General features: G+C 56.2%; 2 protein-coding genes across 2 annotated transcripts; both read right to left on the bottom strand.

The window, feature by feature from the left end:
• Positions 1–6,230, bottom strand: CLDN15 (claudin 15). The gene is made up of 5 exons (XM_037815238.1): positions 4,775–6,230; positions 1,999–2,163; positions 1,134–1,215; positions 924–1,040; positions 1–826 (listed from the first exon to the last, which is right to left on the bottom strand). The coding sequence occupies exons 1-5, from the start codon at positions 4,989–4,991 to the stop codon at positions 694–696; spliced, it is 714 nt and encodes a 237-aa protein (XP_037671166.1). The 5' UTR covers positions 4,992–6,230; the 3' UTR covers positions 1–693.
• Positions 6,231–6,955: 725 nt separating this feature from the next.
• On the bottom strand, positions 6,956–10,625 carry FIS1 (fission, mitochondrial 1). The gene is made up of 5 exons (XM_037815239.1): positions 10,467–10,625; positions 9,514–9,646; positions 8,165–8,241; positions 7,600–7,705; positions 6,956–7,312 (listed from the first exon to the last, which is right to left on the bottom strand). The coding sequence occupies exons 1-5, from the start codon at positions 10,509–10,511 to the stop codon at positions 7,215–7,217; spliced, it is 459 nt and encodes a 152-aa protein (XP_037671167.1). The 5' UTR covers positions 10,512–10,625; the 3' UTR covers positions 6,956–7,214.
• Between the last annotated feature and the right edge of the window lie 1,345 nt (positions 10,626–11,970).

Raw genomic sequence — 11,970 nt, 5'->3', positions numbered from 1 at the left:
TATAAAAGCCAATCCATTCCTGATATTTTGCATAATGGCAGTATTAGCAAACCAAAACACCACTCCTGTTCCAAGGTGGGAAACGGCTGTAGACCAGTTGTCTCCCTGAACAGCCATGAGAAAACAGGTCAACTGTAAAACGAGTGACGGTGCCAGGGGCAGCTCTGCTATTTTAAACTTCCTAGAGTGGGGCTTTCCATCTCTGCCCCTTGATGACTTTTATCAGTAATTATGTCCGTTACTTTGAAACCACTCACAACCCTTCTGTCTTCTGCTGGATAAGAAGTCGGGTCCGTGAGCTGCGAGGACCCCTGGCACCCCTTCCCTTTCTTGGCCAGTGGCTTCCTGACTCCCTGGACCCCTGAACGGCTCACAATAGAACTGTACTTCTGAATGTATTTATATAGAAAATAAACACTTGGGGATGACCCCTCCCCCTCAACAGCCCAGAGCCCAGACTCAGAAGAAACAGAGGGTCCAACCTCCAGGGTCCGGCGGGGTCCTCGGGAGCCGGGAGGGCCCAGACAGAGGAGGCGTGGCCGGGGCGGGGCTCGCGCGGAGAGGCGGGGCCTGGGGAGGTCGGGGCTGGGCGTGGCCTCTGGGCCCTCCCCTTTGGTTATTCCAGAGAGCATTGGCAGGACTTCTCTCCGCCGGGCGCAGTGGGAAGAGCAGATGGGTCCGCTGGCCGGGCTCCTACACGTAAGCGTTCTTCCCGTATTTGCCGAAGCCGCCGTCGTCTTCTTCATCCGCGGCCGCGGGGGCCAGGCGGGCGGCGGGGCCCGCGGAGGGCAGCAGCGACTGCGGAGCGGGGTAGGGAAGCCGCGCGCTGGGCCGGGAGGGGCGGGGCCACAGGTGAGGCTGCAGCCCCGCCCCCGAGCCCCGCCCCTCCGCCCGAGCCCCCGCGCCGCCGCCCCCTCCCTTACCTGGCGGCGGGGTCCTTGTCAGGGGGGCAGCAACAGCTGGAGCAGAGGCAGACCCCGCCCAGGATGCAAAGCAGGGAGGCGCTCCAGCCCAGGTAGAGGGCAGGACCCAGCTCGTACCTGGGGACAAGGGCGACGCGGGGCAGAGGCGCTAGCTCGGGCGGCAGGGCAGAGGCCCACCCACTGCCCCGAGGGTGGGGCTCCCGCACTCACTTGGTCCCACTATGCAAGGGGTCGAAGAAGTCCCGGGTGATGTTGAAGGCGTACCAGGAGATGGCCACCATCCCGCAGATGCCTGGGGCAGGCGGGAGGGGTCCGCATTAGCGCCCCCCGCCTGCTGCGGCGGCCCCGGCGGCAGAAGGGAATTGGGGGAGGGGCAGGCAGGGCGGCCCGGAGAGCAGGACGTGGAGCACCGAGTCTGAGAGCAACAATTTCATTCAATTCCTTTCTTTTCCCCTCCTCGTCCTGCAGACTTCCCTGTAAGCCTCTCCACCTAGCACTCAAGATCCCAGCCACGGCTCAGGCTTTTGTCTCGTCCCCCACACTCTGCTTGCCGTCAGCTCTCTCATGCCCTTTCTCGGTCCCGGCCCTGCTTTATTCCTTCCTACTCTCGAGGCTTGATCACATGGTGTCCTCCCTTGGAATCTACCCATCCTGGAAAGCCTGGCTGCTCCAAGCAGCCTCCTTGACCAGCCCTGCTTTGCCTGACTTCCTTTTCCTTTGGGCTCAGCCCCTCAGTTCAGTGAATGCCTATGGCCAGACCCTGGCTCTAGGCCTGGCCTTGCCACTCACTGGGGGCGTTTCCTTCAGCAAGCCTCTGCACCTTTCTGGAAAACAAATAGTGCAACACCTACCCAGGCTCACTGTGAGGTAACGTGTACAGAAATGTTTGCAAGTTGGAAAGTGCTGGCCAGTAAGGTATTCTCATAGTCAGTGTGTTTACTGCCAGGTTGTAGTGAGACTGACTCTCACCTTTGAAGCCCCTCCCACTCCTGGCTCATGCCTGGCTCACAGTGGGAATGTCAATGTCAAGGGGAGGGGTGAGGCACTCCAACCCCCACTGCAGGTCCCCAATTACCAGCCAGTATGTGCAGGGCCCCCGCGGTGGCCGCCACCTTGGCTTTCCTGGAGAGCACCGTGTCCCAAATGTTCGTGCAGCGCAGCCCCATTATGCCAAGGAAGAGGCCCAGGAAGCCGAGGACGATGGCAGAGATCATGAGTGCCCGGCAGGCCTGGATGTACCCTGGGGAGGTGGGCCACAGCCATCAGTCCCCTGACCCGGCCCCTCCTCTCCCCTCTGCAACACAGCCAGCCCCTTACAGCTCAGGCTTAGCTTCTGTCCTCTCCTTCCCCCTTGGGCCCCATCCAGCCTCCCAGGCTCCAAGAGTCACATCTCCCTCCTTCCCAGTTCACCTCCAAATGCACCTTGCCCCCCACCACCACCACCAGTGCGCACCCTTTGCTTATACTTCTGTTACAGGATTACTCGGCCTTGCTCTAGTGATATTTTGGGCCAGCTCATTCTTGGCCTGGGGGCTGTTCTGTGCATTGTAGGACGTTTAGCAGCATCCCTGGTCTTTACCCAGTAGTCAGTAGCAGTGGCCTCCCCGCTGACCCAGCAATCAAAAGTATCTCTGGACAAATGTCCCCAGGGGCGGAGGGACCCGAGAACCAGCGTTCTGTTGTGAACCATAGAAATTGCACCTGAGCACCCCGTCTCCTTCCTCTCCACCTTGCTTGGGGACTCGCACCGCGCCTGACATCTGGAACTGGGTTTCTTCCTGGAGTAAGCAGCAGGGGGCAGCAGTGGCCCACGGCGGAGGGTAGACAGGAGTGGTGACCCAGAAGGTGGGATACTGGGCCCAGGACCAATCCACGTTCTTTCAGTATCTTGGTTTCCCCTTTCTCAAAACTGAAGGAAAACCCTGGCTCCCTTCCAGGTCTTCTCCCCTCTTCTCTGATCTTGATAGCTGCCAAGCACTCCCAAGGACCTTGCCCCCCTTTCCTGGGTGGGGCAGCACTACCAGTGTGTGAAGAGGAAAGGCTGGGTCCCTGCCAGGATGGGAAACGGCCCGAGTTGGGAGGAGGGAGGGAGAAAGTTCTCTGGGAATACCTTGGGAGCTCCAGCCCTCTCCCCCTACCCATATCCTTCCCCCATCCATTCACCACCACCCCACCTCCACCTGGGACCGAGACCAACTCGGGATCGCCCAGAACCTCTGGCAGCCAAAGGAGAGACTGCTGGAGGGCCTGTAATGACATGGGGGGGGGGCGGTGTTGTGCAGTTGGGAGGTGATCGAATGTGGGGCAGCCTCCCTCTAGGACTTGCACTGGTGGAGACTTGGAAGATGGGCGCTGGGTCTGAATTCTAGCTCCTCCCACTCCCATCTACCTGGCATCTTCTGTAAAACGGGTTTAATAGCATCCCCCCGTGGCAGGGTTATTGCAAACATGGCTGACAGCATGCATGTAGAAGCATGGGACATAAACCTGGACCCTAGCTCGCCCTCCACTCGCACCCTCTGCTCTTCTCCTGTGCACACTCTTGCACCTGTGTGTCCCTCAGGCCAAGGGCTGCAGCTCCAGGTGGGGGACCTTCCCGGTGGGCAGATGCACAATCAAGTCCCCTCCTCACACCAGATATGGCCTCCTGAACTCGGGGTGTGTGTGTGGGGTAGGGTGGGGGGGAGGTAAGGAGGTGATGGCTGGGGCTGTGGCGCAGGCAGCCTCCAATGTCCTTCTGGCCACCCAGTGCTGTGTGCTCTGGCCTAGTCCATCCTCAGCTTTTAAATTTTTTGGGCACCTCCCTTGTACATAGTAAGTGCTGGAGAATTGGATGGAAGTCTGAAGCCTCTGCCTGAAGGGTGCTACTACAGCTGGGAATAAGGGGGGCTCCAGAGACCCACCCAGACCCCATAACTGCTCAGAGTGCTGCTCCTGACCCTGTTAGCCTTGGTTTCCCTCCCCTGCCAACCTGGCCTCCACTGTGTGGTGCCTGGGAGAGCAGCTGGCTCTGGGAGGACCCAAGGAAGGGCTGGGGAGCCGGCCTGGCAAAGGGTTCCAGGCATCTTCTTTAGTCTCCAGCCTGGGGCCCACTGAGGGGAGACCCCTGAGGAAAGGAGGGGTGAGCAGGAAGATGTTACAAGCACCAGACAGAACTACTCTGGGCCAAAAGAGCTGTAGGCACCAGTCCTCCAAGAACCTCAAAAAGTACCCTGCATGAAAATCCCTGCCACATGTACACACACACCTCCCACCCCGTTCACCTGACACTCAGGCTGCAAGAAGACTCCCTTCTACCAGAACCAGGACTCTGAAAGGGTGCTTTAGAACTCGGCAAGGGGCAGGGGGCCCCAGGCCCCAGCCAGTGGAAACCTGGAGAGGCTACTGAGACTGTGTGTGGCTCAGCCACCAAGATGGGGCCTCCTCCTTGCCCAACGAACCTCACCCCCAAAATAAGCTGCCTAAATGTACTGAGTGCACATCTAAGCTAACATCATGCTAACACTCTGTGTTTTCTCTCATATGTTCCTCACGACTACCCTGTGAACTGGTGCTATTATCATCCTCGTTTTACAGATGGGGAGATGCAGCCCATCTTGTAACTCGCCCAGCAGGCTGACCCCGGCGCCCCCACGTGTAGCCACCACGAGAGAGAGTACCGCGCGGGCAGAGGCACACGTGAGCAGGTCTCCACTCCGGATGCAGGGGTGGGGCTGCCCAGCACTTCTGGCTGGGGGGTTCCAGGCTAGACCCAGGCCTTCCTATGTGCGTGTCCCATGGGACTGCCGGGCACCTGACCCGAGGCAGTGCCCACCCTCCCCGGTGCCTCCCTGTGCCCCCCTGCCCCGTACCGGAGAGGGCCAGCATGGACGGGAACTCCCAGCAGTTGTAGACGCCGAGGGAGTCAGTGGCACAGCTGTGCCAGAGGTTCTCGAAGATGGTGTTGGTGGTGATGACATTCCCGTGCACGGTGGACACTCGCCAGTAGCTGTGTGGCAGGGTCACCCCCAGCATCAGCAGTCCCAGGGCTGCCATGAAGAAGCCAAAGGTCTCCACGGCCATCGACATGGTGGGAGCAGGTCCCAAGGGGTGCCTGGGGCCCCAAAGGGGGAGGGGTGGAACCCCAGGGACCCTTGGGGGTGCTGGCAAAAGAGGGGTGTTGAGGCTGGGAGGAGAGGGGAGGTAAAGGGCAGAAGTCCCGCGGTGGCCCCTGCCTTGGGCTCAGGTCCAGCTTCCACTTGCTGTCTTGCTTCCTAGCTCCGGGTCTCTCTGCTTCCAGATAGGTCAGTGGAATGAGCCAGGAGCGCGCAGCCGTTGTTGACGAGGAGATGGAGGGAATAAACTAAACGGGCCAAAAGTCCACCTCCTCCCCCAGCTTCTGGGCTGCCCCAGGCTCCCCGCCCCACGAAGGGGGGCTGAGGACCGACCGGGGTGACTAACGGATACAGCCCAGGAGGGCTCCCGCGGGAGGCACTGGGAGCCAAGGGGAGCTGTCTGTCTCTGACTCAGCGTCCACTGGGGGCCAGAGAATGGAGTGAGGAGGACAAGGGGTGAAAGGGTGATTGGGAGACAGAGAGACAGACGGACTGAACAGGTCTACTTGCCCCTCAATAGCCTCCCCCATAGGGAGGGAGCAGAGCCGCCCCCCAAGATGGTGAGAACAACTCAAGGAGTTCAAAGACCCTGAGGTTGGGACAGTTGTCTACAAGAAGGAGTAAGGGTGAAAAGGGGGATGGGCAGGTAGCAGGGAGAAACCAGCGGCTCTGGAGTCTAACGAACCTCGATTCAAACCAGCCTGTCCTCGGGCATGAATGTTTAGCCCGCCTGAACTTCCTTCTGCTACTGTAAATGACAGAGATCCCGCTTCCTTCCCAGGCTGGATGAGGATTGGGGCCACACATCAAAGCTCCCGCACGTGGGACTCGCCTGATACTTGGGGACTGCCCTGGCCACGGAGAGGCCACCAGGGGATCGCTTTTCTCCAAACTTCCTCAGCTCAAAGATTTCCCCCACGAGGTTGATCTTTGACTCTCAGCAACGAACTTGATCCTGCTGCCAAGGGGCCCCAAGGGGGATAAATCACAGGCCCAGACCGTGACCTTATGGCTGCTTTCAACAAGCTTGGTTATCAGGAGCTGTCAATGGCTCTATTAATCATGACGGATTAGAAACCTCTGGGTCCACACCCCAAGCCGGGGCTGAGCACCTGGCGGGGTATAAACAGTATCATTTCCCGCTCCCAAGGAGCAGCCACAGGTCACAGTCAGACGAGCTTCTGGCCAGTGGGGCCACCCCTACCCCATCAGACAGGACACCACTGCGCTGGAAGCCAGCTAACTGCGAGTGCACCCCCCTCCCCAGGCAGGCTCCTCTGTGCCCCTCTCCGGTGCCTCCCCCTGCCCTTTTCCTCCCCCCTCAGGCTGGGCTGCTTTGGGCTGTAGAACGAGAGGTATGTAGTGAAGCAAAACAGGCCCAGGCTGAGCCTGGCACGAGGAGGGCTGGGCAGGCACTGGGTCCTGACCTTCTATCCTGGAGTCTAAAACTGGGGTATGCTGGGTTCCTAACCTCTACCAAGACCCCTGTCCACACCATGCCAGAAGCCTCCATTTCTTTACCCCCACCAGTGCCCCCTCCCCCCTTCCAGAAGGACAGGGAGGAGGAGGGGGAGGATGCAGGAAGACAAAGGGAGGGCAGGGCAGAGGTTTTAGAGGAAACTGAATGGGGTGCCCCCCTGGTGTGGAAAACTCCACATGCCTAGAGGTGGCTGAGTGGGCCAGAGGAGACAGGATGCATAAATTCCAGCTTGTCTCCTCAGCTCTGCCCTTAACTCGGGACTGTAGGGTTGTGCAAAGGCCACAGCCCTGTGCTGCCACCACTGCTCAAGGAAGTGCCTGGGGTCGGGGGAGGAAGGAAGGGTGTGAGGTCTGGGAGGCTTGGTGGACAAAGAACTCAAGGCCAGGCCTGGAGTTGTGATCCCCTCCACCCTCAGTACCCAATGTAACCTGCCCCCTCCTTCAATACAGATGCAGAACTTCTCAGGCTAAAGCCCAGTTTTATTGACACTCATCCCAAAGCACGTGATCTGGGGCAAAAGGAAAGGTCCAGGGGAGAAGAGGTTGAAGGACACAGAAGACAGTGCTGGGGTGCAGGGGAAGAACAGGGAGGGGACAGCTAGGATGAGCTCCTCTTCAAGGAACCACCAGGCTTAGCCCCGAAGCTTGGGCAGGCTGCCTTGTTTCCTGTGGGCCGGGGCCAGGCTCTTTCCTCTGGGCAGAGGAGGTGTAGTCTCGTTCAGGATTTGGACTTGGATACAGCAAGTCCGATGAGTCCAGCCAGTCCCGCCACGCCCAGGGCCATGCCTCCAACAATGGCCATGCCCACCAGTCCATCTGGGGTACAGGCAAACGGAGAGTGCGTCAGGAGGGGTCCCAGCCCCAGGGACCTTTGCTATCATCTTCCCCCTGCCCCCTGCCCAGCAGAAGCTGAGCTTCTTTATCTTGAGTTAGGGATGAGGGACTCCCAGCTTGGAGAAAGAAGCTTCTGGTGAGGGGGCTCGGGGGCTTGAGGAGGCACTGCTTGGAGGTGGGCCATTTAAATGGACCTGGTGATGAGGAACAAAGGGGGCAGGAGGGAAGGACGGTGGGGAGCGGAGGAAGACAGAGGGGAAGGTTTTCACCTTTCTTCATGGCTTTGTCAATGAGCCGTTCCAGTTCCTTGGCCTGGGTGTTCTGGGGCTCTGTCTGCAAAAGCCCTCGCACGTACTTTAGGGCCTTTTCGTACTCCTACACTCAGGGAACACACACACACACTCTCTCAGGAGTCTATCAGTCCCCCTGCCCATCTGAGGGGCCTTCCCTTCTCCTGCCCTGGGGGCTCCTCCCTCTGCCACCCCCACCCCCTGCCCCACCCCACCATTCAGCCCTACCCTATGGAGTAGAGTCCACAAACAACCCCACTGTGTGGGGGTGATAAGCTGGGGAGATAACAGCCCAAGGCTTGGGGCTGCACCCCTATCCTGATGTCATCCTGTTCCCCACACCTTCAGCACCAGGATCTTCTCTCTCACCTCCCAAGAGTCCTGATCTGATAGCAACTTGCACTTCTATACCTGACACTGCCCCCTGCCCACTGCCCTTCTTCAGACCTTCCTGATGTCCAGGGACTCCATCCTGGAGGAGAAGACAAAAAGGCATGTGGCCCACTCAAACAGGGTGGGCTGGGAAAGAGGAACCCCTTCTTACCTTGAGTCGGTAGTTCCCCACAGCCAGGTAGAAGACATAATCCCGCTGCTCTTCTTTGCTCCCTTTGAGCAGCAGCTCTGGGGAGAGGAAAGGGGGAGGAAGTGAAAAGCTGCTTCTCCCTTTTCCTAATACTTGTATCCCAGAGACCACTTCTCCCTCTGAACCCCCTTATGATCTTGGGAAAGTCACTGTCCTCAGTCTGGTCTCTCTCAGCTTCTCTGTCAGGCCCTGAGGCAGCATGAATCGAGGCTGCACCAACACACTGGCGATAAACACCTTGAGGACCAACATTAAGTCAACTATGGCTCATCCAAGTGCACTGAAAGGAAAATGAGGCACTGGAGAAGTCAAAAGGCATCTCTACTCAGTTTTGGCATCTGCTGTGTCCTTTAACTACAGTTATTTACTGTCCAGGTTAAGGCTACAGTAAGTTTGCACTCTCTCTTCCCTTTTAAAATCAGCTTCAATTGGTCTTCCCTGAATGACTCCACCTCATTTTTGGTATTTGGTTATACTCTAAGCACCAGAACTTCCTGCTAGGTAGTTTTGAAGGTATATCTTCCCATGTGTCTGAACTATTTCCTCAACTAGAATGGCAATGCTTAGATGGACCACTTCTACATCTATGCCCTGCTTTTAAGTAAACCTGAAAAATCTCAATCGGTAAAATAGATAAATGTTAGATGAGATTATTTGCACTAAAATACATTCTTATTTTTATAGACATAGAACAGGCTTCCTTAGATAATACACTGCTTGCTTATAAATGATTACAGGGGTACAGAGACATTTAAATTATCATTGCCTCTGACAAATGACGACCCATCCCAAATCATGAGAAATAGATTTCAAGCTAAAAATCACCATCTGCCCAGAAATTTTAAGGTCAGTCTTCCGTACTCTTCCACACCACCCTCACAGAAGGTTCTCAATAGTTGCTAAATAAGCCAACACAGTGGAGGGCAAAGTGCACAAGCCTGGGACTGAAGACGGGAGCTTCTAGTTTCAATTCAGCCACTAATTAATTAGCTATGTGACTTTGGACAAGTCACTCTCCCTGTGATTAGACTACCACTGTGATTAGACTACTGGATCAGGAAGGTGCTCACTGGCATGTTGGGCAAAACAATGATGGGTCTGGTGATGGGCTAAGAGTACACTGGGAGAAGTCAACTAAGCAGAGCCCTCTGCTGCAGTGAAACCACTGGATAAACGCTGCGAGGTCCCATGCTGAAAAAGGATCTTGGCACCGAAGAGGAAGGAGGTGAATGAGGCTGGTGGCAGGAAGGAAGGCTAGATCCCGATGGCAGCTGGGAAGGGGAGAGGGACTGGGGGGTCCAGCACCTCACCCTCGAGCAGTGTGATGCCTTTCCGGATGTCATCATTGTACTTGCTGCGCACCAGGCACCAGGCGTACTCAAACTGAGTGCTTTTGGACACTGAGCCTGCTGCCTTCTCAGACTGAAACTTTTTTTCAAACTTCTGCCAGAGGAGAGGAGAGGAATCATTCAGAAGTGAAGGGTGCAAACCGTTCTCCATCAGGTCCCGGGTGTCCATTTTCCCAATCACACTCCATCTGCCCCGGTCTCTGCCTCACTTCCCTCGCGTGTCTGGGCACCTCCCCGGCTCCCCCCCACCCCCACCCCCGAGGCTCTGCTACCTCCATCCCTGGGACTCAACGGCAAGCAGTCTCTTTGGACAGCTGCCCCGTCCCCTGCCCCCACCAACCCCACAATGGTACCCGGCGGAGATGCCACCTGGTGGCAGCTCCAGACACCGCTCCTGGAGCAGCTGACCCTGTGTGGGTGAACAGTAAACACGCTGTCAGAACTGTTCCACAGCCCACGCGGTCTCGCGTCCGAGACTGTTTTACCCACCCTGCCGAGTGTAGACCTTTTCCTAAATGTAAAACGGGAATAAAAATAGTGCCTACCTCTTAGAAATACAAAGATTTGAGATAGCGCATGAAAAGCACTTAGCACCGTGCCAGACACAACAATATGCGAAATTTTATGGTTAGTCGCCGTCCTTCCCCGCCAATAAAGGCATCCATACCCTGACTCTCCACCCCAAATTCTAGGGGCTTAATTTGAGGCAATGGTGGCTCAAGAAACTACAACTCCCATCAGCCTCTGGGACTCAGCAGACCCGTTGGGCAGGAGCCGGACGCTGCAGAGGCTGCCGGGAGCCGTAGTCCTGCTACCCCAAGCAAAGCTGAAGATGGAAGGGTTTCACTACCCGACTCTCCTCAGGACCCGCCCGTCCAAATCTTCCCTGTCCCTCTCTCAGAGCCAGGCCTCACCAGCAGGTCGTCCACAGACACCAGCTCGTTCAGTACGGCCTCCATGGCCGCCACCCTTGCAATCCTTACTCCACAGACACTACAGAGCCACCGTCTCCATGGCCCACTGGCAGAGGCGAAAACTCACTTCCGGAGCCCGGCGGACGCGGGCCCCTCCCTACGCAGAGCCAATCACCTCTGCCAGCGGACGCTGAGCCCGCCCCTCGCCGACCTGGCGACGCCCCACCCCTTCTTCTCTCCAGGCCGTCGGCTCCAGGGAAGGCTAATGCGCATGCTCTGACTGGTGCGCCCTTCCCCCTCCTCCGGCCCGCGGTGGTCGCCAAGTACAACTCCCTTCCTCGAAATTCGCCACATTCCTTTTCCCCGGTACCCAAACCTGCGAGAACTTCGTCTTGCCCGCGGGCTAGGACAAGGGGAAAGAGGAGTGTAGACCACCGGGCAGAGATCACATAATTTATTTGGGGGACTATTTTAAAGACCCCATCCCTATGAGAAGTCTAGAGCCCCGGAGTCTACATAACTTTTCACTGCCTACAACAAAATCATAACTAGAACCAGGGTTTTCAGGGCCTCTGCTGACTCTTGCAACGTGACAGGATAGATAACTGGATCGGTTACCCATACACCCAGAGACTGGAGTTGATAATAAGGGATACTATTAATTTGACTTTAAAGGAAAACTGTTGCTCCGTTACTTATAGAAAGGGTCCAGTCTTTAAAATATTTAGATAAAGTATCTTCTGGGTGTACCCAAGAGGGAAGGCCTGCCACCTGGGGTCATGGGCTGTGACACGGAGCTTGGACTGGGAGGAGCGATCAAAGATTTGAGAAGGGGAAATGCTGCCAACTCCCCCATCAGCGTCCTGTGCAGTGATGGGACTGGGCAGTGACTCTCAAATTCTTTCAACCTGACCCACAGTGCACTAGAATGGAGCTCATTCACCTTTGCATCTCCAGCACTTAGCACAGGGCCAGGCACATAGTGAATGCTCAATAAGTATTTGTAGAATGAACATGGAATAAGGCAAACATAGCAGTAAAGAGGGCAGTGCAAATGCAGGGGATTACCATCCAAACACCTTTCACATTTGCAAAGCCCCTTTAATTTCGTTTATTCTCATAATAGCCTTGTGATTTAGAGACACCTTAGGTTGGGTATCTCCCTCCCTCATGACCACTATCATCAAAGTTAATTTTATATCCAAAAATTCATGTTCATTCATAGATGTATTGAGCACCTTATTTTTACAAGGCCTTGAGGTATGCACAGAGGATAAAAAAGGTACATGACAGGAAGCAGACAAGTGGAAACAGAACGGAAGAAAGAGGGTAAGCACTGGCCATGCAGAGAATATAGGAAGGCCCAAAAGACACTACTTCTATTAGAATGTTACTTCTTTTTGCACCTTATTTATCTTTGCATCTGCTGCAGTGGTTGGCATAAGCCTGGCACATGGTAAAAGCTCCATCTGTGTTTGCTGAATATGTACCTTACTTAATTGGT

Source organism: Choloepus didactylus, chromosome 21 (genome assembly GCF_015220235.1).
Source record: "Choloepus didactylus isolate mChoDid1 chromosome 21, mChoDid1.pri, whole genome shotgun sequence".
Classification (NCBI taxonomy): domain Eukaryota; kingdom Metazoa; phylum Chordata; class Mammalia; order Pilosa; family Megalonychidae; genus Choloepus; species Choloepus didactylus.
The sequence above is the reverse complement of the archived record's forward strand: the minus strand, read 5'-3'. Positions and strand labels throughout refer to the sequence as shown.